General features: G+C 40.4%; 1 protein-coding gene and 1 long non-coding RNA gene across 3 annotated transcripts in view; both read right to left on the bottom strand.

Annotated features, from left to right (window-relative positions):
- hdac11 (histone deacetylase 11) overlaps positions 1-26,633 on the bottom strand; it is a 176,189-nt gene that overhangs the window by 132,282 nt on the left and 17,274 nt on the right. For both annotated transcript variants that reach the window (XM_033633015.2, XM_078167731.1), the window contains exons 4-5: positions 21,451-21,551; positions 19,104-19,220 (exon numbers count right to left, since the gene is read on the bottom strand). In XM_033633015.2, coding sequence (XP_033488906.1) covers positions 19,104-19,220; positions 21,451-21,551 — 218 coding nt within the window. The remainder of the gene's footprint in view (positions 1-19,103; positions 19,221-21,450; positions 21,552-26,633) is intronic.
- Positions 8,514-9,429, bottom strand: LOC144463463 (uncharacterized). Its single transcript, XR_013491612.1, has 2 exons — positions 8,902-9,429; positions 8,514-8,615 (listed from the first exon to the last, which is right to left on the bottom strand). It is a non-coding gene; the product is annotated as an uncharacterized LOC144463463 (long non-coding RNA).

Genomic DNA, 26,633 nt, shown 5'->3' on the forward strand with positions numbered 1-26,633 from the left:
AAAAGCTAATGTTTAAAGGTTAAAAGCGGATTTGAAAAGGTGGGTTTTAAGGAGTGACTTGAAGGTGGATGGATATGGACAGTCACGGATGTGTATAGGGAGGGTGTTCCAGAGGGAGGGGGCGGATACATCATGCTTCAGAATAAACACAGCATGTCTTACAAGTACAAAAAGTATGTTCTACAAAGACAAACAATATATTCTATGAAGACAAAAAAAATGTCACACAGCATGCCTTACAAGTACAAAAAAATCTATCTTACAAGTAAAAAAAATCTGTGTGATTTTTGGCATGTTTTTTTCCGCCGTGAATGATATGAAGATTTTCTCACAAATGTCCCAACCTCCACAACAGCAGGAGGTGCTATGAGGCAATTGAGGCTATGAGGCACTGTGGGAGGGAGTATTTTAGGATGACAGCACTGTGCCCCGGCCTCTCAACTTGACCCCTCTGCTGTGTTTGAGGTGTTGGCTGGTTAGAGCCTTTTGGATATTTTTCGTGCAACTGTCGGACAAATAATAAGGCTTGCTATGCAGTCCGTTGTACTAACAGACCGTCCAAGACCCCAGTGCTCCAGTTTTTTGGTGAGTGAAATTCTGCTATCATTTTATTTATACGTTAGTGCTAATTAGCAGGTGTCATTGTTTGCATGTTTCTGTAACTATGGCTGTTTGTCTTGCTTGTTAACTTAGCTCGCTTTCTAGCTTTCTAGCCTGTGAAGGGGCAAATGAAAAACAGAAGTGTTAGCATTTAGGGATATAATACTTTTGAACAAAGGATGCCTGTCTGAGGTTGGAAAATAAAGCTCGACCATGTTAGTTAGCTAATGTTATGTTATGTTACCAATACAGTTGCAATACGGGCAATGTATTATTAAGTTAATGTTAATGGTAGACTTGGGAGGGTAAAAAGTTGTGAACTGTGTGCAGTTACAATAAGGTGTATGTGTGTAACTCGAAAATATTGTCACATTTCAGCATGGTTTAAGAAATAACATTATTCTAGCTACATGCTGTGTTGTTGGTTAAGCTGGAGTCTATTAATGAGGCTATATGGCAAGTTAATGTAAAATGTTTGATGGTCCATAAACTCAGACTTTATTTTTATTAACATTATCTCAAAAACAAACATTTATAAAAGCAAAATTATAACAGTCCAGAAACTGTGATTGTGATCAGCTGTAGGTAGAAACATTAGGCTCGTTCGAGATGAACTGCACCTCGCCTGAAAAGTAGACGAGAGCAGGCGGCTGCAGCGGGGGGCAGTGACAAAAAGCTGCGGTGAAGTCGGACAGTTTCCCGACAGTTTCCAGCAGCCTTCAGTCTGTACAGGAAGTCACAGACATACTAACATCCTGTCTGGAATGATGTCAGTTCATTAAAAAAGTGATCAGACCCATATATCAGTTTGTTTTCACCATCAGTCACACAACATGTTTTCTGTTCACAGAATAAACCCTCAGATCAGACAAATACAATCTTAATCTCTAAAATTCAACAAAAATGAGTCGTTTATCTAAAACGTCATATTGTTGAGTCGACATCTGAACCAATCAGCTGTTAGATCAGGTGAGAGCCAGGCAGTGCAGTCGGTGGAGAGCAACTGCAGCGCCTGACTCTACAAACTGCGGCCGCCTCGCTCTCGCTGCTTTATCGCCGTCCACTTTTGTAATACCTCAGAGCAAGTTGTGATGAAGTTGGACACAAAACTAACCGGCATGCATTGTGCGCCGATCGCCGGTGATCGAATCTGCGCAGGACTGGCTCATCTCGAACGAACCTATTGACAGCTTCTCCACTGCTTACAGAACTTAATACATCTAATTTTATTTCAGTTGTTTGTTACGTAAGTGAATGTGGTATGACAAAACTATTTGACTGCCACATATGAAAAGTAAGTGTAAACGTTAGGGTTAGAATATGAGGGCTGTGATGTGCCTACCACCACTTTTAAGCTAAAATAAAGTGGTGACCTGTTGAACATTTAAGAAAATGAAGTTGTAATGTTAAAAAAAAAGTCTGTGAGGGAGGTAACCTAACACATATTTCTTTACATGTCGATTTGTCTGTATAAAGTTTTTATCTAGGTTATGCAGACCGGCTGGACCAGTGGATGCTCAACATGAGGAGACTGAACTGGACTCCTAATAAGACTTCACATCCGTGCAGTAAACACTTTTTGAGTCATCACTTTACTTTAAAGGATAACTTCGGTATTTTTCAACCTGGGCCCTATTTCCCCATGTGTATGTGTGCTTATCATTCATAGGTAGAACTTGTTCTAAAATTGGTTCACTATTGAGGGAGGCGGATGCAGCCGTGAAACGAGCTAAAACGGTAACGGGGGCAAATGCGTCCTGTGTAAGTTTGCGCATTAAAAGTGCTTTTTTTCGCCACTGACCGGTTCAGATCGCCAGTGTTATCTCTGTAAAGAGCATAGGATCCTTTTCCTTGACTTTTCAAGTGCTTTTAATACTATCCAGCCCCCCATACTGAGAGACCGGTTGGAGGGGATGGGAGTAGATCGCTTCCTGACCTCCTGGATAACAGACTACCTGACAAGCAGCCTCAGTGTGTCAGGCTTGGAAGAAGTCCTGCCACATACAAAAATACTCAGCTATTGTGGCTTGTATCAGCAGCAATCAGGAACGGGATTAAAGGGACTTTGTGGATGCCTTCAGGAACTGGTGCAGTTAATGCTGTCTCCACCTGATCACAGCCAAAGCCAAGGAGATGGTGATGGATTTCAGAAGAAAGAGGTCACACCATCAACCAGTCTCCATACAGGGGGAGGACATTGAGGTGGTGCACACCTACAAATATCTGGGGGTCCTCCTGGATGATAAACTCGACTGGTCTTCTAACACTGTAGAGCACTTGTTGGGCCCTCTACGGGAAGGGGCAGAGATAGGCCTGTCGTGATATGCAATAAGTCAGTTAATTGCACAGTAAATTAAAAGGGAGATGGTAACTTTTCCAGCCGCGATTAATTGCCATATTCATGTGTGTTTGTTTTCCTCGTGTCTCTCCACCAAAGAGACTGGACGACAAGAGCGTTCACTGCTGTGCATCGTCTGGCACCCAGGTGAGTTGGTTCATTAGCGTAATGAACAGAGGTAAAGCTTTTGTCATCGAGTGTCTTTGTCTCTCTGGGGGAGGCAGGGCTATGGGCTACACACACACACACACACACACACACACACACACACACACACACACACACAGTGCGATCTTCGTGAGGGGGAGATGAGGCGGAGAAAAAAAAAGAGAGTTGAGCATAAGAGAAAGACATGGAACTTGTTCCTAAACCAAATGCCACAGCCCCTGTGTGGGAGTGTTTTGAATTTAAACCAAATGACAGAGAGGAGCTCAGAAATTTGGACGAGCCAGTATGCCGGGTTTGTTCCAAAACCATCTCAACGAGAGTCTATTTTTTTGTATGTATTTATTTATTTTAATATTTTTACATGTTATTTCGGATATTTAAATTTTCTTTTTTGCAGTCCTTAATATTCTTGTTAAATAAATGTTTATTTCTCTTTAAACGTGTGTACTTGCATCATTATGCCTTTATTATCATTATATAAGTTTAAAAAATGGTCTAAAAACAGCAAAATTACAACAATAATAAAAATGTGCTAGAGCTTAGATCGGGTCCAAAAAATCCAGCCCGATCCCACCCGAATCCGTGCATGCTCTGTCCGAGCCCGGCCCGTCCCTTTAACTGTAATTATGAGCCGTAGCCCAGTTTAAACCCGACTTTTTTTAAGGATAAGAATACGGACATTGAAGGCTGACTCTCGTCTTTCTTTCCATGGCAACCTTTGTCATGTGCCTCTTAAGTGTCAAGGTCCCCGTCTTTTTGCTGTCATATACCAGCATTGTGCTGCACTTGGTACACTCGACGAAGCCGACGCACATGTTGTCACCGTCAACAACTCACATGTGCGCAGCCAGTGGCGCGGCCAGTGGCCCGGCCAGTGGCCCCCTCAATTTCTGTTTTTTGATTTTTATCGTGGTATCGAATGAGTATCAAGAATCCTGGAAATTCACTGGTGTTGGTATTGATTACTGAAATTCTGGTATCGTGACAACCCTATTCACAACTGGACTGGATTGTGAAATGGACAATTTTATTTTAATTTAATCTCTATTTATGCACTTATTTTAATGTATTTTATTTTGTTATTTGTTTTTATGAGCTGCTGGACAGCTAAATTTTTTGGGATAAATGAAGTTATTTCTATTCTGTTCTATTCTCTATTCTATCAACAACACCAGGAACATATGTAATACAATGTGATTAAAGGAATTAATTAAATAATGTGACAGCACAGTGACAGTACAGCTGTGAATCAAGGAAAAGGTGAACTGTCACAAGACAAGTTTGCAAAATGAAGCAACATACTGTAAGTTTAGTAACAAGTATAAATTACAGTAGAAATGGTTGACACGAGAAACCACAATATAAAAATAATACTTAATGTATAGCTTACAGTGCTTCGTGCGGCAGTGAGTAAAGTCCAAATCCGAGTGTGGGTGAAGGAATAAAAGCTGCCTTTACAATTAAAGTGAGGATAGTGCAACAGTCAGTGAAAAAGCTATTGCATCTACATAATGGAGTTAAGGTGTAAAATATACAGGAGCCATTATTCATTATAAGTCCTTGTGTTTGATACAGTTTATATGTAGCAAGGTCACAGTTTGGGTGAAGAAGCTGTTCAAAGTTTATTAATGTAAACAGATTCTTGATTTACTTTGGTAACTCTGAAACAGACAATAAGGCAACCTGACAGTGTTTGAATGTAAATTTGCACCAGTAACATCCTCTCTCTAAGTAAGTAATGTTCTTGGAACAACACACTGATATTGACTATAATTAAAGCTGCAAGCAGCGATGAATGGGCCCTCGCACCTTTGCACAACTCAGGGGTGCTGACAGGATGCTGGCTGATGCCCACATTAATTTCTGTTAAAGTAAAAGTAAGACCATGCACTCAGGAGTGAGACAGTATATTTATAAAGTGTGGCCGTTGGAATGACCTATTTCACATTTCATACCACTTTCTCTTTCCACCGTGGGGCGCTGGAGAATGTACTAATGACACATCATGTCAACTATAGACCACAGTATGTAAATTTCAGGTAAATCAAAAGATAAAATATATATATAAATATATATATTGTATACACTATGGGCCAAAAGTTTGGAAGCAAGGGCAATACAGGCCAAACATTTGGAAGCAACTTCAAGTTTCTGTTCACAATGCCTCTCTTAAAAACCAGTATACTCAATTTTCAAAAATACAAATACAACAGTAATCAGTTTCAAGAAAGGATATATTTTTTCCACCAAAGAAATCCAGTTCAAACGAAAAACTTCAGGATTTCCAAATAACATATCACAGTTCAATTCAGTTAAATCCACACAGTTCATTAAACAAAAGAAAACTCCACCCCAGGTTTTCCCGCAAACAAGGAGGTAAAGAAAATCCACTGTTGGCTCTGACTCAGTCCAGTTTCAAAACACTAAATCAACCCGGCCCAAAGGTTCCAAATAAGGAATAATGAAACGGAAAGTAACCCCCGGCTTTTGCCAACTCGCGGGACCGTGTGTGAATGCCGTAACGCTCCGGCGTTGTTCAGGCGTGGAGGCTCCGTAGGATCCCTTGATACCCGCGGTGGGATCTCTGAGGTGAGGCCGGTGGCCGGATGGATGATATTCCACAGGGAAGCGCACCTATTTCGCGGACTTTGAGTGGTGTAAAGTGCCATGGTGGGCCCCAGGACTTCTGGCTCATTTCTCACTCGCCGGCGACTCTTGCCATACTGCCAGGAGCGGCATAATGTAGGGGCTGGTCTACCTGGGCTCAGCTGATCGAGCCATCCTACTGGCCGATAGCACCGGCGAGTGTGTCTGGAGGTACCTCAGTGTCTGGAGGCGAGCAAGCCATCAGCTGACTGTCTTATAAAAAGAATATATTTATAAAATATACAGGATCACCACACTTTATATATTTGCAAGCGGAGGCAACAGTGAACAACATAGATGAAAAACCTGGCCATTGTTGTTGTTCTGATTCCTCCGATCTTTTATTACAGATTCCGATTTTGTAAAAATAACATGATCGGCGCCGATACCTGATCTGAGGTTCGGATCGGGACATCCCTAGTACTTTTACTTGTAATGACTTACGTACATTTTACTGATTACACTTGCATACTTTAACTTAAGAAACATTTTAAATACATGAATTTGACTTGTAACCGAATATTTCTACAGGGCAGTATTAGTGACATTTACTAGAGTAAAGGATTTAAGTACTTCCTCTCCTGCTCAAACCCGGTCAGGGTGACAGACGCCACACGGGAGGCCAAAAAAAGTCACTGGGGAAACCATCTCATGGCACATGGATGCGCACAAACACTCACAGATAGTGAACTTATGTTGGGACAGCAGGCAGGAGCAGTTGTTAACGCACCGTGGCAGTGTCAAAACCTCATACAAAAAAAAAAAAAAGGAGAGTCTGAGCACAGGAAGCTGTATCAGCTCTCACAGTGGTGACTGTGTGTGTGTAACTGCCAGGCACTGACAGCGTGTCGCTGGTTGTACAGCACTATCAATACTGAAAGAGTTATTGTTAACTTAATTCACATGTGACTTTAGTTGTTCTTTTATCTCAGATATGTTAGGATGTTACATTCCTTGACATGTTTCGGCTTCCTCAGAAGTGTCACTTGGTGGTGGCTGTGACGCGTCTTTATCGGCTGATCTGTCAATCAGCCGATATTAGGGAGGCGTGACCGTCCTGTCCGCCACCTCTCCAGGATGCTGCTCCAGGTGTGGGAGAGCACCTTGTCCCTATTCATTGTCCCTGGGCCCCGCTTCCTTATTTCAATAGCCTCCCTGATCCAGCGCCGGTATTTCTTGTCCTCGGTGTGTATAACTCTGGCCTTGTCCCAGTCCATAAGATGATTTTCCCTTTTGCAGTGATCTGTTATGGCTGATTTGTAGGGTTCTTGTTGTGCCTTTTCTTTTATTGCTCTTGTTTGTCTTATTTTCGTCTCCTTCTCGCATTCCTTTTTAAGTTCTTTTTTACGTGTACTAAAGCTCCTCCCTGTCTTCCCCGATGTATGTTTTATTGCATGATTGGTATGGTATCTCGTATATGGCGTAGCATTTATTGTTTTGTTCGATCTTGTCTTTTGGGTGTACCAGAATTTGCCGTAGTTTTGTGTGTGGTTTGACCGGTGTGTTTATGTTGTGTTTCCTCATTGTTCTTTGGATGCGTTCGGTGACCCCTCTGACGTACGGTAGCGTCACCACTCCTCTGTATTCTATTTTGTTTGTGTGCTTCGTTTCTCCCACTGTGTGGTTTCTTTGTTTTTACCTGTCCTGCGCCTTTCTCTATTGCCCAATGTGGATACTGGCATGTTTTCAGTGCATCCTGTATGTGTTTCTCCTCCTGTGCTCTGTCTGTTATTATTGCTGTGCGTTCATATAGCGTTCTGACCACTCATAATTTGTGTGTTGTGGGCATAGACTGTATAAAAATATGGACATACTCACCGTGGCGTCACCCATTTCGTTTCTGAGGAGCGAGTTTGAAGCTCAAAATAGTCGGCTCTGGGCGTCGCCATCTTGGCAGTGCCTGACTCCGCCCAACTCCCAGACAATCACAAATGGGCAAAGAGGTGGACCAAAGGAAGTCTGGTTGCTTAAACACGCCCACCTCGCTCAACGCTGCTAAGTTAGCTAAGGCTAACAAGCTACGCTACTTTGGCTAGCCCTGTGGTGTTGGCTGCTACCACTTGGTGCCAGCTCCCCTGCAGCTCCCTCACGAAACTTGAGGTAAGTTGAGTTTACCTGAAACTAACCTTATACAACAAATCTTGAAACAATGATTCAGCTGTTATTGAGATTACACAATCTCAAAAAATGCTTCAACGTTTTTAAATATCTAACGTTAATTTTGGTAACGTTACGTTCATTTGCAACACTTGATTTTGTCGAGACTTGCAGACAGGGCCGGTCCAAGCCTCCATGGGGCCCCAAGCAAAATTTGATTTTGGGGCCCTCTATTACTGCCAATAATACTGATTATTGATCATTCACACACCTACTATAACTTATTTCATGTTCTACTCTGTCATTACGAATACACTTGTTAAACTAGATGTGAGAACTTTTTGTTGTAGTTAGATTGTAATCCACAGTGATTAAGGCCATGGAAGCAGACAACAGATTTGCAAACTTGCAGAAAAAGCTTTCAATTAATATTTGGCTAAGTCAGCAACTCCCCCTACTGGCCACACAGAGAATCAATACATACAACCTCAAAGAGCAGCCCAGCATGTTTTACCTATATATGGTTTTTAATCTGAAATGGTAGCAAATTCAGCTACAAGAGCAGCCGGGAGTTGATTTACACTTAATATTTAAAGTGATATAGTACTAAGTTGGATGCCGAATGTCATCTAGGCAAACTAAAAGTAACCAAATAAACCAATCATTTACTGTAAACACAATCTGCTTTATTATTTTTTGTTTGAAATAAACTGCAACACAGAGGTGACAGTGGGCACAGTGGATGGAGCAAAGGATGGAGGTGGACCTAAGATGAAAAACAACAACAAAAGCTAGTCATTTTAGATGTCAAATTACAGTTGAAAATTCTGCTGCTTATTTTCTAAATAAAATAGTACAGTTAGAGCTTGTAATAAGAAAACAATCTGCCAGTGGAACAACTGAAAATTGCTTGAGACGTTTTGAAATAATATGCATTTGTCTAAAAACATGTCCCTTTTTCATGAGATTATGCCTTATATTAAAAATTATTCATCTCAGAATATTCTGCAGTACACTGAGCAATTACAAAGGCAGTTTTGTTGTTAACTTACCAGGTAGAGCTGAGGTTGCAGCAGACACAGAGGGGACAGTGGGCACAGTGGAGGGAGCAGAGGATGGAGATGGACCTAAGATGAAAAACCTGTCCCTTGTCATATGATTATATCTTATATTAGTATATCTTAATGAGACAATTTGACTAGAAATTAAATATATATATGGTGACAGTTTTTCCCTCACCTGATTCATTAGCCTTGGCTGAACCTGAGGAGGTGGACTGCCCCTGGGCTGAGCCAGTGCCTCCTCCAAAATACTTTAACAGTGCTCCTGGGGAAGTTTCATATAACTTATGACCATAATAGGGAGTTGATGTAAAAGGAATATGTTTATTTACTCACATAAATTACTATGCTCTGCAGCAAACAATTGCAAACAACATATCTCAAACTATTAGTTAACTAAGTTAATTCGTTAACGCAAAAACATATTGCTAGCAAACGTCACCACGTTTGTAATTAACGTTAGTTGTTATTATTATTATAACATCTATGAAACGTTATCAAAAACATTGTTTTGATGCCCAAAAGTGACCCAGAATAAATATATATCTATATCTATCTATCTATATCTATCTATCTATATATATATATATATATATATATATATATTTTTTTTTTTTTTTTGCGGTATATATATATATATATATATATATATATACATATATATATCAACTTATTCAAAGTATTACACATACACAAAAACGTTAGCTTGAATAGTAAGCTATATAACCGTTAAAGACAGTTAAAGAGAAATTTCTCTAGTTTTGAACTAATGTTAGCTAGCTAATTTGCTATTATAGGCTAACGTAGTTGGAACACAATATCAACAATAATTAGGGACTTTCCTAATTTGAGGAAACTTTTCAAAATCTCCGTGACACCAAACGTTACATTACCAAGACATGCAAACATACCTTTATCTTGTTGTTTTTTCTCCTCTTCCTCTTTCTTCCTTTTTATTTCTTCTGCCCCTGAAGGGTATGTTCTTTTTTGCGACATTATCAGGCCTTCCACCTGCTCCTAGCTCCTTGGATGTGCAGTGCGCACTGCACGGCTGGAGCCTGGATGCACACGTTACTAGCGGAGCTTTGACATTTAGAGCAGAGAGGCAGTAGGAAACTACACTCTGTTAACATAATATTGTCTTTTTGTACAAGAACGTACATTTGATAATATACGAATCATCATCACTCACACATGGAAAAAAAAATTAATTTTTTCTTTTTTTAAGTGAATTGCTCTTGGGGGCCCCCTAGTGTTCATGGGGCTCTAAGCAGGTGCTTAGTTCGTTTATGCCTTGGGCCGGCTCTGCTTGCAGTAATTTGGCCAGGTTTACAGTGAATCAGCGTAACGTTTATTTAATACATATATAACATTAACGAATAATTTGAAGCAAATCAATTGACCTGAATTAAGACTTTCACGTAACTTTAGTAACGTTAGTGTTCTTTCTTACCATGAATGTTTTGTTGATGCCAAACAAGAAATTCGAGTTAGTAGCTGAATTTGCAGTGTACATAACTGGCTGACATTAAAGATTATATCCTAGAACCCACACCGCTATTGCAACCAGCGCGCATATTTATGATTTTGACATTGATAAAAGTCCAAAGGGGACTGAAATTTATCTGTAACATTAATGTTACTGTTATCACCAGCGCATTGCGAGATTAGGCTCTAGAACATGATGAAGAAATGTAGAGATTGTGAAATAAAGGCAGTGTTATACTTGTTACAAGATGTTAATTTCTTTCAGTACATCACCGGTGTTGAGGTCATGGCCACTTGAGACGTCTCCACCACGTCTGCTCCACACAGCAGAAACTGTAAGCACCAGTTTTGGCTACTTGACTTTCGACAGCTAATATTACATTGTCTTCCAAGGACAATAAGAAAGCATTTCAAAGACTGTCATTTATATTTTGATGTGTTGCTCCTTGTTTTATTTTATCCTACAGATGTGACATAATAGTATTGTCAACAAAAAGAAGTGATTTACCCTTTATATTTAACTTTCTGTTTTTCATTTCCTAAAGCATTTATTACACTCATTTTACTTTCATAGGCACAATGTGGATCATTGATGACAGCTACGTATGTCCGGCGTGGTGTCCAGAGAGCTGCGGAGACCTTGGGAAGCACCCTCAGCATGCCGGGCATCCGTGTCTGCTGGTTTGGCTGGGGTGGACTGCAGTGGAGAGGCCTTCTCTCCTTCTTTTCCTACTCCCTGCGAGGAAGAGCGGCACCAAATGTCCTCATCATCCACTGTGGCGGCAATGACATGGGGAAGGTCAGCAGTGTCAAGCTGATCAACGTGATGAAGGAGGACCAGCACCAGCTTCACCTCCAGCATCCTGGCATTAAGATAATATTTTCATCATTGGCCCAAAGGTGCAGGTGGGAGGCTGGTGGCAATCCAGCAAAGATTGATAAGGCCAGGAAATTTGTTAACAGTGTTATGGCTACATTTGTTCATAGTTCAAATGGTGCCATAATTGAGCACTCTCACATCAGACACACTCATCTCACACCTGGGAGAAATTATATGTTTTTAAGTAAATTAGTTTAATTGTCTTAAAGGCCACCTCCAAACCCAGTGAACTGCTTACAGTTGGCAGTGTCACTGCTTTCGAATTTGGCCTTTAGGACACATTTTGTTAGGCCTGAACATAGCCCAGGCTGTCATGGCTAATGTTGAGTTTTTGATATTCTTTGTTTGTTAAAAAAACAAACATCTGTAGCTATAACGCTGTTACCACCTCTGCTCTTCCTCATCCCTACAATCCCACCCTTTATCCCCTTTTCCCCCTACCACCCCATGTACTCTGCAGCTCTCTGGGCCCATGCTGGGCATGGCTGTTACCACTTTCACAGGCTCAGTCTGTTTTGACTAAAGGGGTATTGACTTTTTTTGCTATGTCCTTTTATTTAAAACATTCAGTACATTTTTAACTTGTTTAAAATTTCAATAAATTCTATTTACATTTGCACTCCTTTTGTCTTTATTACTGACTGAATTTTGTATTTCACAATCAAATCTAACTGTCAATTGAAAGGACAAGCAAATCATACACTACAGATAAAACATAAAGCATTAATGTTTAAAACTGACATTGACAAATAATTAAGCAGTCCATTTCTGTGTGGGCCTGATAATTTTAACTTTGTTCTTGAAGATAACTACGCACCTTACACCCAGCAGCAGAGCCTGAGAAGATTTTGGAGAGTAACCTTTGTTTGCTGCTCTGTTAGAAGTCTAACACAGAAGAATGCGACTGGATAAAAGGGCTCAAAGTGAAAAACAAAGTATTAGCTGGGCACAATAGTTTTGAAGCCCCCTTGTTCGCTATGTTGCCAACTCTGAGAGGGTCTTCCTCAGGCAAAGGTAACGTGGCGTTTTTATAGTGAGGCAAATCGTAATACACAATTGGCTGATTATGTTTCTTTTTTTTTTTTTTTAGCCTTACTATATAAGCCTAAATACCGAGCAATACCCACAGAACCTTCTCATATGTCACAACGTCACAAATAAATGATACCTCCTACGGAGCTTAAAACTATTCAGAGTGCAGATATTTCCTTGTTTTTCACAAAAGGAGAATAGTTTCTCATTGAATTTTCTTTGTCTTAAAGAAATGTTTAAACAAAACCAGCACAAAATATCAGCTTTTCATTTTGTTTTTACATTCTGCTAAGATAAATGCAAACTTGGGTAAATGTTAAGACATAAATGAAAACATTAAGAAACCATTAATAATTATTATATTTTGTTAATGGTTTAAATCACCACTATATTTCCAATCATCACAGGAAACTGATGAATGACAGCTTTCAAAAAATGTGCTTTTACTGTAAAGTAAATTTTGTCTGATCCATTTTATATAACAAAAATTACAACCATTACACAAAGTCAACAAGTCAAAGTCAAAGCTTGCATTCATGAAAACATTCATATTAAAAAAGGTTACAAAAAGTACACAGTAACAGTAATTATAAAACCTATGGATTAGGACGCAGTGTCAAAAACAACCTCTTTACTGTGGAGTAAACATCACATTGGCCTAGGCGTTGTAACTTTCCTCAAGTGTACTACATGAGAGAAAGATGACAGGTTAAAAACACAGGTAGAAAACACTGACTACAGCCTGTCTTGGTTAAAAGCCCACTCACCACCAAAATGATCTTATTGCTGAGTAAGTGGCTGTCATTCATAAAATAGTTTTGTGTTTAAGTTCCGTAGATATTCGACTTTATATCTGAATGTGATTTTAAATTTAACAGTGTACTACCAAGACAACTGGAGTATGAATGTACAGAATGCAATTCATCAACATTAAAATAATTGTTGCTATCAAAAGGAAACTGAACTGTTCTCAAAGCTCACTGCCACTGTGGAATCATGCTATGTTCGGCTGTCTCATTTTGAGAATATTTTTTTCCATTGGTTTTTCACAGCCAGTGTTCACTGCACAGACAGGAAGTCTTGTTTGGACTCCTGTTCTGTCTTCTCGTGTTGAGTGTCCGCTGGTCCAGTCTGTCTGGGTCACCTAGAGGAAAACTTTACACAGACAAATAGATATTAAAAGTAACATATGTGTTAGGTTATCTACTTCACAGACTCCTTTACATGCAAACAATACAACTTAAATTACTTAAATGTTCAACAGATCATTATCAATTTATTTTAGCAAAACAAAAAGGTGGTGGCCATCACAGTCCTCATATTCTGTCTGTGCATTATCTATTGTTGTGTTGCTACAGGCCTATATCCTACACTAATCTTATTAATATTTTTCATGTGACAGTCAAATTTCACATTAGTTTTTTTTTTTAGGGATGTCCCGATCCAATATTCGGATCAGTATCGGCCGCTGATATTAGCAAAAAAACGTGCATCGGCATCGGATCAGACTGCATGGAAAAATGCCGATCCAAGAACTCCGATCCAGTTTTTCATGGAATCCAATCCATGTTTTCCGGCCAGCCCAGTGCTCTGCGATTCAAGCAGTCCATTCCAGTGATCCGCTCCAGCACTTACTTTCAATCCACCAGGCCAGCATGCAGACACACAGGAAACAGCAGCACCAGGCTGGCACTGACACTACAAAAATAACTGAAAAGGAAAGGCTGCATTGTTTGTTAAATGTCAACATTATCTTGTGGTGTTAATCTATTTTTTATTTATTAGGGGGCCAAAGCACAAGTGTGTGGAGTCTTGCTGCTATTTTAATTTCAGTGTTAGAAAATAAATCAACACAAGAAATCTTTCAAATGTCTATTTATTAAGGGGCCAAAGCAGCCAAAGCAAACCAGCTATATTTTTTATTTAATGTTAATGTTCAAGTTTAAAGTTTGTTTATTTAACCCTGTTAACAATAAGCAGGTCAGTTTCTCATACCAACTGTTGTGGATCATTCTAACTAACCCCGATTAAGTAGTTCTTGTTAGAGTAATATTGCTTGATCAAACCTTTTCTAACATGACTGACAACAAAATAAGTGAGTATGTATAATACACGCTTGGATCGGATTGGTATCGGTATCGGCCAAAACTCAAGGCTGTAATATCGGTATCGGATCGGAAGTGAAGAAGCTGGATCGGGACATCCCTAGATTTTTTTAATTACGTTACACACCTTATTGTAATTTCACACAGTTCGCCACTTTATAATTTAAATACACGAGTATAGCCTTAATGTTATGTTAACGTTACACTGCTCATAAGACACATTTAACGTTAACATTGCATAACATAGCTAACTAACGTGGTGGACCTTTATTTTCAAACCTCACACAGAAGCCTTTTGTTCAAAATATTCTCTTCCTAAATGCCTAAATCCTAACACCTCTCTGTTAGGTTCTGACTTGTATGCATCCCGGATTGGCGTCTTGTTTGAAGGCTAACCGTTAGCTGGCTAGTTAGCTTGTTAACGAGCTAAGCTTGTTTTGTATTGTTTTGTCTGTTGCTCTGTAACTTGATGTGGATGTTGCTGCTGTGATACAGATCGCACTTGATCGCACATGTCCTAAATAAAGGCTTAATAGTATAATAATAAGCTGACAAGCTAGGTGGTGACCGCAGACACCGATACCCGCTAATTAGTGCTAACATATAAACATAAATAAAATAATACTAGAATTTCCTTATTTCACTTACCAAAAAAACTGGAGCACAGACTTGTTGGATGGTCTGTTGGTACAATTAATTGAACAGCAAGCCATATTACTCCAATATTTGCCTGAAAAATATATCCAAAAGGCACAAACACGGCTGAGAGAACAGGTTCAATGGCTTGAACATGGACACGAATTAGCTGAGACGATGCCGAGCAGACGGCTGAGTCTCCGCACAGTGGAGCCAGCGGCTAGTTAGCATGCTAGTTAGCCCCCCCCTGATGTCCATAGTAAATATTGGTCTGTATGTGTGGGTTTTCTGTGTATTTTTATTTTGATGTCTGAGTTGTCTGTGTGGTGAATTTTGATGACGAAAGGGTGTAAGCTTCTTATGAAGACTGATGCACTGTTAATCTTGCAGTCAAGTATTTTATACCCATACTGTGCATGGTTTTGACCGTCACCCACCCTCCCTGGAAACTAGCCTATCAGCCTTTATTGGAAAAACTTCCTAATATGAGCCAGAGAGGGCCGTGATACACCGAAGTGTGTCAAGGGGAAAGTAAGGAACAAGCAGGGGGGATTGAGGGGCAGGTGCTTAAGTCCTGAGTTATATAGCGACAGTGCATGCGGAGAAGAAGGAGGAAAAAACAAACAAACAAAAAAACAGAGGAGAAACAGGCAGTGTAGCTCATGTATTGTGGCCTTGAGGTGGTTGTGCTCCATACAGATGATCAAAAATAAACATATACACGTCTACTATACGGTACTGAAAAACAAAAACAAAAGAGAAGTCTACACTGAACACCAAAAATGTGAGAGTCTTGGTGGAGGGGGAAAGCCCGATTGTGGAGAAGAGTTGCCAGCGCAGTGTGGTAGGTTCGAGAAGCAAGTGGGCCCCTTTTAAGTGATCCCATCGGTTCTTTGCGATGCGTCACGGAGCTGAATTATCGAACATGCATGCGTGTATTTGAACCGCAGGACACCACGCAGGCCCAAGGACCCGGGGCGGCAATGGCCAGCACCCCCAGGGAGCCAGAGACACACCCCAGATGGGTGAAAGAGATAGAGGGATTAGGGGTTACGTTATTAACAGAAACACGTTACATATTACACAACAGTCTTTCTTGAGTTGTAATATTCATATGTACAGGTGGCATATGCTCACAGGCTGAGTGGCACTATACAGACAGGTTTAGTGAGTGGATAAATGGTGACCATTTTTCTGTAAAGTATGTTAATCGGTTTCTGTGGCCAGCAGATATTTTCTCCAGCGAAATATGTTCTGCAAGGAGATTCAGCCAGTGGTTGATGTTGAGGGTCTGTTTATCTTTCCAGTTGACTAGAATTGTTTTCTTGGCGATGGCGAGAGCTACAAGAAGAGAATTGCAGTGGCTGTTTGGGAGGTCGATTGTCATCAGGTCACCAATTAAGCACAGGTTGGGAGATAATGGGATCCTGCAGTCCAAAATGGAGGAGAGTTTTTGAGTGACTGTTGACCAAAAGTGCTGGACAGGTGAACATAACCAGAGTGCATGAAAGTAGGTGTCTGCAGTGTTCTGAGTACACTGAGTGCATATGTCAGATTGACTAAAGCCCATTCTATTCATCTTTTGTTGGGTGATGTGTGTTCTGAGGAGTACTTTAAATTGGATAAGTTGTATATTAGTGTGACTTGTCATCTTGAATGTATTTTTGCATATCTGAGTCCAGAAGTCAGGGTCCGGTGATACACCCAGCTCCTTTTCCCATTTTAAAATTGGTAAATGTATAGAACTGGTCTCTGACAGTAATTTATAAATCTTAGAAAGGTTCTTCTTATTTCTCGGAGAAAGCTTTGTAATATGTTTGGCAAATTCTGGTGGCTGCAAAGTGTCCTGAGGCGCTGGAATTCTCCTCTTGATTGTTTTTATCAATTGTAAATACTGTAGAAAATTTCCATTTCTTATTTCAAAAGTTTGAAATAAGTTTGTGTATGTCATAAGTATATTATCTTGGAAAAGGTGGTGGAGATGAGTTACTCCCTTCATCTCCCATGAATGGAGATGGAGAGGTCTTTTGTTAATTTCAAAATCCGGGTTGTGCCAAATTGGAGAGAGTAAGCAAGGTTCTATCTGAGAGTTTGTGATTTCTAGTGTTTTCCACCAGGCTGACAAGGTGGAAGCAATCATTGGGTTCTTAAAACAGTTATGACGTCTGAGTGTAGTGGTGATAAACGGGAGGTCAGAGAGTTTTATATTGTTGCAGTCCGCCTGTTCTAGTTCGAGCCAGGAGTTGTAGTCTTCGTTAGGATGTAACCATTTGGATAGGTATTGTAGCTGGTTAGCTAAATAGTAATGTTTAAAGTTAGGAGCATCCAATCCCCCTTCCAATTTGTTTTTCTGAAGGGTGCTTAGGCTAATTTTTGCTGTTTTGTTCTTTGAGTAGAATTTTCTAATTGCAGAATCTAATGATAGGAACCATTTCAATGTGGGTGTGAATGGAATCATGGAAAAGAAATAGTTAATTTGGGGAAGAATTTTCATTTTAACTGTGGCTATTCGTCCCAGGAGGGAGATGGGAAGATTATTCCAGCGCTTCAGGTCACCACAGATCTTATCTAGCAGCGGGCTAAAGTTCAGGTGGACCAAGTCTGATAGTTTAGAAGAAATATTTATGCCAAGATATCATATGTTGCCCACAGGGAGAGAACATTTTTGGTCTGCAGGATTCCAAGAGTTCTCCGTTATTGGCAGTATTGTCGATTTGGACCAGTTGATGGAGTAGTCCGAAAGTTTAGGAAAATTTGTTATGAGATTAAATACTTCATGTAAAGACGATTTCGGTTCTTGTAGATAAAGTAAAATGTCGTCGGCATATAAATTAATTTTGTGCTCTGAGTTGGCGGAGTGGATACCTATGATCTTGCTGTGCCAACGGACTGCCATAGCCAATGGTTCAATGAATATTGCAAACAGTAGAGGTGAGAGTGGGCACCCTTGTCTTGTTCTTCTCTCTCTCTTGTTCTTCTCTCTCTTCTTCTCTAGCTTTGAGATGTGATCCCGTTGGTGGTGACTGTGGCCTTAGGGGAATTATATAAGGCTGATGAATGATGAATGATGTCCTGAACAGTTAAGCTGGTGTGTCTCTTGAGTGTTCTGTCTGTTTGTAGCCGGTTCTGAAGGATCTGTATTGTTACTTGTACTGGTGTTTTGGTGAAGAGAGATATGACGTCATGCGATATGAATATTTTCTCTGGCCCTACTTTGATGTTTTTCAATTCCTCTGCTAGCTGTTTTGAGTACTTGCAGTGTTGATCTGTTTGTCCTAAAACTGGTTTTATTATTTCTGCCAGTGCCTTTGATTAGTTGTATGTGACTGAACCAATGCTGTCTACAATCGGGCGTAAGGGTGTTCCTGTTTTGTGTATTTTTGGTGTGCCGTAAATCCTGGGGGTGACGTTGGCTGTAGGTATTAAATGGTTCTAAGTCTGCTTGTCTATTTTTTTTCATTTAGTAGTGGTTTTAGTAGTGCCTTGATTTTATTTTTCGACAGCAGGTGGCATGACAGGACGGTCACGCCTCCCTAATATCGGCTGATTGACAGATCAGCTGATAAAGACGCGTCACAACCCCCACCAAGTGACACTTCTGAGGAAGGCAGAAGTTTCCGCCAAAATATGTCAAGGTATGTAACATCCTAACATGTCTGAGATAAAAGAACAACTAAAGTCATTATCAGAAACTAAAGACATAATGAACACCATGAACTATTAATTCACATGTATCACATAGACAGAACCAAATAAAAGCACAGGGTGAAACTTATGATGCCACTGTACATATTGCCTTTTCTCGGAGGACAGCTGTGAACAGGAGGTCAGAGCTCTCACAGCGTGGGCACTAAAATCAGCCGGCAGGTTCTCTCCTGCTGCAATGCGTCACCATATTTCAAAAACAAAACATAACTTCTCAATATCTAGAAAAATACAAACACTAAATAAAAAACTCAAGTCCTTTTAAGTCATCTGTCTCAAGTCAAAGTCAAGTCTCAAGTCATGAATACAAAGTCAAGGTCGAGGTAATGAGGCTCTAAAATACATACCATTATTGTTCCTCCAGTCTGTGTCCGCAAAGGCCTCAACACTTTCCGCTGCACCAGGAAATTAGGCAAAAACAGGAGAGGAGGGATTTCTGTGATTGTTGCCACCACGAGAGACCACTAAAGGGAAAAAAGAACACAATTTGTCGCAGAGACCTCCTTCTGTGCAGTGACTATCCCTTATAAGGCAAAAAAACAAAGCTGAATGAAGAAAAACATAATAATGCTGCCAGTGGGCTAAGTCTTGAGCCTTGACTCTCACATGAAAACAGGACGGCACAGTAGAAATTCAATTCAGAGCAGAATACAAACAACTGAACTACAGCCTAAATATAACTTAAGATGTCCTTTATTCCCTATCTGCCTGCCTGCCCACCCGCCTGTCTGCCTGCCTACCTACCTATCAACCTATCTACAAAGTAGAAGTGCAAAACCTCTTACTGACTCAAAAGAAAGGAGCTGAATATGTTTGACATGACTGATTTGAATGAGGACTAATTCCCCTGTAGGATAATCCACTGCGTTTAGATGAGAACTCTCTGCTCTGTTATTTCACCTCCTGCATTGCAACATTAGAAGGCCAATGTGAAATAGAGGGAACAATTAGCAGGGAAAATCCCAGAAAACAAACTCTCCTTCTTGGATCACATTGAAACTATTATTAAATGTGAACAGTAACATTTACTAATTGTTTTATGACAAATCCATTCATGCTGGCCAGTATGCTGGTTCATCCGGTAAACCGGTTGTAAGTATCCATACGATATGACTTTTTCATATACAGGCATATCGGCACATAGCAGAAACACGTGTTATAACTCTTCTACGGGCAGCCCTATTAACTGCGTACCCTTCGCACTAATGGTTAACTGTATAACACAGAAATTAATAACCCAAAACTTACTCTCCAAAAGGGCAAAACACCATGCCACACAACAATGTGTGACACCTAAACAATCTGTAACACACATTTTCAAAATTACACTGCTGAACTGCATGTTAGGCACTTAGCATAACAGTTCTTTAACAGCTGGAAGAAACTCCGTCGTTCAGTAACATTATATTTAAGAACAGAAAAGAGAGATGGAGGATGAAGAAAGGGACCACAAGACCAGAAAGGTATCAGAAGAACTTGTGTCCAAGAGAGGAGCTGAGTCAGCTGTTTGGAAGCTTTATGGTCTTAAAAAATCTGACTCGTATGAGCCCGAAGGAAAAAAAAACAAACAAACAAAAAAAAAAAAAACACTTCATAGACCACACAGCGGAGCTTACCAGTAACATTAGCTGCACGTCTCCAGACACCATAGTTAATAGGAGTTTAGAATACACTTTAATCATTTTAATTGTAGCAACATCATATCCTATATTATTATTCTTTTGGTTAAGTTTAATTTGCATTTTCAATATTAATAACATATTATTTAAAAAATCGATACATGGCATGTACGTATGTATGTATGTATGTATGTATGCATGTACATGGCAGTATTGATACATATTGCCATGCAAAATATGATACTATGCTGTACTGATTTTTTTCCCCCACCCATAATGGTTACTGCCAGAGTCAGAGATGACAGAGACACAACAGATCCTCCTGCTTCCCTGAAGTCAGTGGTGTTGCAACATGTTACATAAACAAGTCATGTAAACAACAACAGTGTCTGACAGAAGTACTACAGTGTGCCAGCTACGCTAGTGAAACAAAAGTCAAAATAGCGTTTTGTAGGAGAGGAAACTGAGGAAGCTGTAACTGTAAAATACCCTCTGTCATTCAGTGGCTGCTGTTTATGTGTTCTCAAGTTTTTCAGTTGACTAGTGACATAAATTATTATTTTTTACATTTACATATAAAAATTTAATATTAGCCTATGGCAAATACCATGCAGTGTGTAGAATACCTATCACTCCACCCGGCTCAGTCTTGGCAAGGTGCTGAAAAACATCAATGTACCATGCAGTCTAACTTTTTGAACAAGATCAGCTGATCCTTACAAATCAACACTTGTTAGTCCAACAGTAACATAGCCATCAGTGCCGAAAAAAATGTTTAAATCAAAAATCAAATTGAACCGTGATCTTCAAAAGTGTAATCAACCATGGATTTGGGGAGTCGTGATTGATCTTGTATTATGATATTAAAAACAAATTACAAATTGTTCATCATACTGCCCAGCACTAAAATCCTTTTAAAATCCTGATGGTTGCCTCAGCTCCTGAGTCATGCATGTTAGACTCAGTGGAGATGTAGAAAAAGAAATGAGGAGATGAAGAACTGTGATGAAAATGCCATGCTGTCATAATGATAGATTCACTAGAGGTTTGCAGTGTTGAGGGAAAACAAAGCAACCTTTAATCTGTTGAGGTAGCGTTTGGTGTGAACCACCAGCAGATCTTCTTCAGTAGCTTCACGGGCTTCCACGATGTTTCCATCAGTGACGAACTGCTCCTCTGAGACAAAGGCATTGTTTGATTAGACTCACATATGGCAAAAAGGCTTGAGACTGAAAAGATAATACTGTTTTTATTGGAGATTTTACTTCTCAACAACTTTAAAAACACTAACGTTGCATTTCAAATAGGTTGAAAAATCTAAAACTTCCAGGTAAGAAAAACACTGAACCATCGATACTCAACTTGCTTTGCCTAGGGGCCACTTTTACAAAATAACAATGATAAAATAACAAAATACTGTAATAATATAAACTTAAACATTCATAAGATTTATCAGTATGTATAATAAATGCCTGTTTTCAACCTTTCGAAGTTTGCTGTACATAGTGGTGTTCGAGGATTTGAGGATGAGTTGAGTATCACTGCACTACAATGTCCAACCCTACAGCAACTAACAAGCCATTCTCTCTCATGGATTTAAACAGAAGAAAAATTCCATGTCCTCAGTTTAGTATTGAGTGGGCATGTGTTTTACTGAAATACCACCATCACTCATTTAAACTGCATGAACTCAAAAGGAGAAGCCCCAAATCGAAATCCACCAATACATTGCCATAGTCAATATTATTTTAGCTTATCACTAACATATACCTGTGTTTGCAGTACATAAATGGCAAAGATGTTTTAGAGGTGATCCAAAAGTCAGACGACCCTATTTCAATGATCCATAGTGCATGATCTGTAGTGCATGGAACAAGTACAATTAGGTCGTGTCCAACTACACTTTGCTAGGTAAAATAGGACAACTTCGGCTTTTTTTCTTTCACCTTTATTTCCCCTATTGTGTTTTTGAAATTGGTCTAATATTTAGCAAGAGGGCAGCAGCTGGCAGCTGTGGAACAGCTGCAATGTAAGCATATAGGGCAACTAAACAGTCAGTGTATCTCCATTAAAAGTACTTATTTTCATCACTGAAAGGCTCACATTGTTAATGTAAGTGTCTGAAGTGTCTCTTTACCTTTCACTTGATCTGGTCTGTTTGTTGTTGCCTCGTTAGGCGGAAGTCTCATTCAAAATAATGCGAGATGTGACTTGTTGCAGGAAGACAACGGTGTGTGTGCTACCTCAGGCTCAGAGCTCAGAGGGTGTGCCTTCTCTATAAAGAATTAACTCTCACAGGGGTGATAGCAACAAAAAAATATCCTAAACCTAACATTTTTTTCAGGTTGAAGCATGAGGAATTGATTTTTAATCAATTAATTTAATTACATTTTTGGACTTATTTGATATAATTTCCTGAAATCTGGTGCAGTTTGGGGTGCCTGGCTATTGATGGGCAATACATTCATACAGAGCCAACATCCTGCATTTCAGGGCTCAGCATTAACAAGTATGAGCTGAGCTTTCAACAGAGTGATGTAATAACACAGGGTTTGGGCTTTAACTGCCCCATAACTACAGACTTCAGGGCCTTAACAATGACTCTAAAGTCAAGTTAACTTTACACCGCTAACTTTTTGCACAGATTCACAAGGGGCTGCGAGATGGTGAATGACAAATCATGTTCTGCGATGAAGGAGCACACGCTTACCTGCTGGTTGACAACACAATCTGTCATCGACGCCGGTATGTCAGCGGTGACTGCAGCTCCCGGTAAATGCGTTACGTGCTTTATTGCACGCACAGCGGCTTTATGACCGGGGTCTAATTCATGCCGTGATAGGACTTTCTTGCCGCTGGCTGCATCCATCTGTGCCTATCTCTTTTACCCACGCCCAACGCCATTTATTTTTCCTCTATTAGTCCTTTATTGACTATCTGGAAGGTTTTCCCTGGGTTTCATTAACCTGCTTTCCATCTTGATGAGAGTGTCTACGGCATGAGCTCCACTTGAATCTGAAGTTAGCTCTGAATCAAGTTTGTTCCTCCCCCCAAGACCCACCCCCGCTCTACTTCTGATTGGTTAGTAGCCTAACTTTGGTCTGGCTGGAAGCGAAAGTCATAGGTTGAGAGCGAGAGGTCTCCATTTAAAGCTCTTCTACCAGAGCCTGTCTATTCTCTGCGACACACGCAGGTATCCCACATCAATTTTTATTTATTTTTTTTCTCGCCGATTGCTGGAAATCCGGCACAGTGCCTACACTTCAGTACCGAGTCAATGCCAACACGCAAAAAAATACATCGGTACCTAGTTTTTTTCGGCACCGTAAGTACCGGATACAACTTTGCCCTCAGCGGGCCATGTTGATTCCTGTCGGAACTGACAGGGGCAGTATACATACGTCAGTCGGTGCCGAGAACAAGCGACGAAGAAGAACGCCGGTTCTCCATCGTCTTTGCTAGAAACAATGGCTTTTACACATGCTGCTGGAGCCACAACACCTCGGCTTGGCAAAAAGTCAGGTAGAAGTAGAGTGTGTGGAGAGGATCTCATTTAGGCATTTACATCGCAAGCGATGCGTTCGCGTAGCCCTCGCGAATGGTCGCTGTTTACTCGTGATTTCATTTCGGCGAGCATGTTATCAGGTTAGAGCATTCACACTGCATCCGCTCTACCTTCTGCTCAAGTCGTGCTGCTTTCGCGAGCAAGCTCGAAAAAAGAAGAGACGCCAATTTTTTGCGCGAGTCGCGAGCGAATGGTCGCGGTATTCAACAAAAAACGTTGTTGTGACCTCTCTCGGCCATGGCCTCGGCAGACATCTCCCCCTTGACCAAGCCAGACCTGACAGGCACATGTTTCATGTACTTACCCATTTGTAGTATAAATATTAATTATCCAAGCATTGGCATTAGGGCTGCACGGTATATGCGGTAGACGGTAGAAATGATATAAATTTGGCCCACGGTAGAGATTTGCACTCTACTGTCCTATCATCGATGACGTCATCGCACCTGCCTCAGTGTGAAAATGGCTGCGAGCACAGAGACAGCGGAGCAAGAGGAGCTGGTTCACGTCCGTGATTTAGCGTAGCACGTGCAACATGTGTTGCTGGAGAACTTGTGAGTGACTGAGTTAATGTCTTATGTACAGCCCCGGACTTCTCAGACTCTTTTAGCGACTTACCGCTCAGAGGGAACTCATTCAGTGTCTCCTCTGGCAGCAGCACAGTGTCTCTCCCTCTCGTCTCTCACTGTGCGCACACGGGAGTTGGTTTTCGGCAAGAGAGTTTGTCATAAACCATTGGTAATATAAACCTATGTGACGCTAGGGGCTCCACAAAAAACTCCATATGTGAATGTGTGATAGTTGTGGTATCATAGCAGCCTGTCACAGGTTACAGCGTGATGATTAGAGGAGAAATGGCAGAGCATAAAGGTCCAGGTGGAAAAAACACAACTCAGTCATTTAGGATTTTGCTAAAAGAAGGAAATTACCTTTTGATATAGATCCCAGGGGACATTTTGCACCATAGAGTACTGGGTTTTAATTTTGAGTTTTGAGATCTGCATTCTGCACTATAAATGCTCTAAAAAATACATTATATCTTTGCTTTCGTTGTTGTTGGGTTTTTTTTATCAATTCAGCTTTGCTAAGGGACTACAAAACCCATTCAGAAACACTTCTATTATAACTTTTACACTTAAATTTATACCGCGATATATACCGTTACCGTGAAGGGATTCGATTTATACCGTGATATAAATTTTAGGTCATACCACCCAGCCCTAGTTGGAATAATCACTGGCGCGCGAACCTGTCCATTCTGGGCTTTGGGTCCAAACTCACTTCTTCTTCTTTGGGGTTTATTGGAGCACTACCACCACCAACTGTTCGGGTGTGGTTTGTTTTTTGACAGGACAGCAGCGGCCACTGCGCGACGCGTCTGTTCGGTGTTGGTGTGAATACACGTGTGCTGCCGCAACGCTTGTGAATCGCTTGCGGTGTAAATGAGGCCTAGAGTTAAAGTTTGAAACAGTTTTAATAAAGTAGTGAATTTAGAAATACATGAGTTCTGTTTTGTGATTTTTATTGTGTTATCGAATGAGTATCACTGGTATTAAAGTTAAAGTTAAAGTTCCACTGATTGTCACACACCTGAGTGTGTGAAATTTGTTCTACGCATTTCCAACCCCTGATGCTGAGTGCCAAGCAGGGAGGCAGTGGGTCCCATTTTTATAGTCTTTGGTATGACCCAGCCGGGGATCGAACCCACGACCTCCCAGTCTCAGGGCGGACACTCTACCACTGAGCTGGTATTGGTATCGACCACCGAAATTCTGGTATCGTGACAAGCCTAACTACTATGATAGCATCTACATTCCTATAATAAGTACTACAGAAAATTGTACAAAGCAGTTCACATTACATTCTTATAATTCTTCCAGCGATGACAGTGAGGTAGATGATTATTCCCATGTAAAAATACTCATTTTCCTAACTCTTATTGACGTGTTGAACTGAAGTTAAGATGCATTTTCATCACTGATACTTGAGTAGTTGGTCATTAATGATCAAAAGGGGGGACATGTGCTGGAAATTTTGTCTATGCTTACATTGTTTCATTCTTCTTGTAAGTGTGTGACCTTCGCATTCCCCTTTGTAAACATCTGTTGTTACTTGACATCATCAAGAGATTTACATTCACTATAATCTCGCCTTCAAAAACAGTCCATTGACTGTCTAACAGATACAGCCGATTACCTAACATGTTGCAACAGGTATGTTCCCCTGATATAATCAAGAGAACATAATTAAATCAGGAAAGCACAAGAAAGCTACAATTGATTTCTCATCATCTTCTCGTCTGAGTGCAGGTATAAAGATGCCCTGTATTCAATGTTCTGAGCACAACCTCTGAGCTCTGAGCTCTGAGCTTGAGGTTGCGCCTTCTCGACAGAGAATAAACTCCCGTACATAAAGCTATCCAGTCTTGCTTGCTGACTCCCAAGCAGATCAGCTTAAAATTGCCACAACAAATTAATTTACAAATGCTGTTTAAATAATATGCTCATAGTGATCAAGCAGTCCATTTACGGTGTTCATTTAGGATCTTTTCATACATGATAACACATAAAACAAGGGTTGTTCTATTTGTCTTTTTTTTCTTTTACTTTACTCCTATGCTAGTTTGCCTCACAGCTACCCGTTTGCTTCCAGCTGGCTACCTGAAGCTGCTTGCTATGTGCTCATGAAAATCA

Source organism: Epinephelus lanceolatus, chromosome 1, assembly GCF_041903045.1.
Source record: "Epinephelus lanceolatus isolate andai-2023 chromosome 1, ASM4190304v1, whole genome shotgun sequence".
NCBI lineage: Eukaryota > Metazoa > Chordata > Actinopteri > Perciformes > Serranidae > Epinephelus > Epinephelus lanceolatus.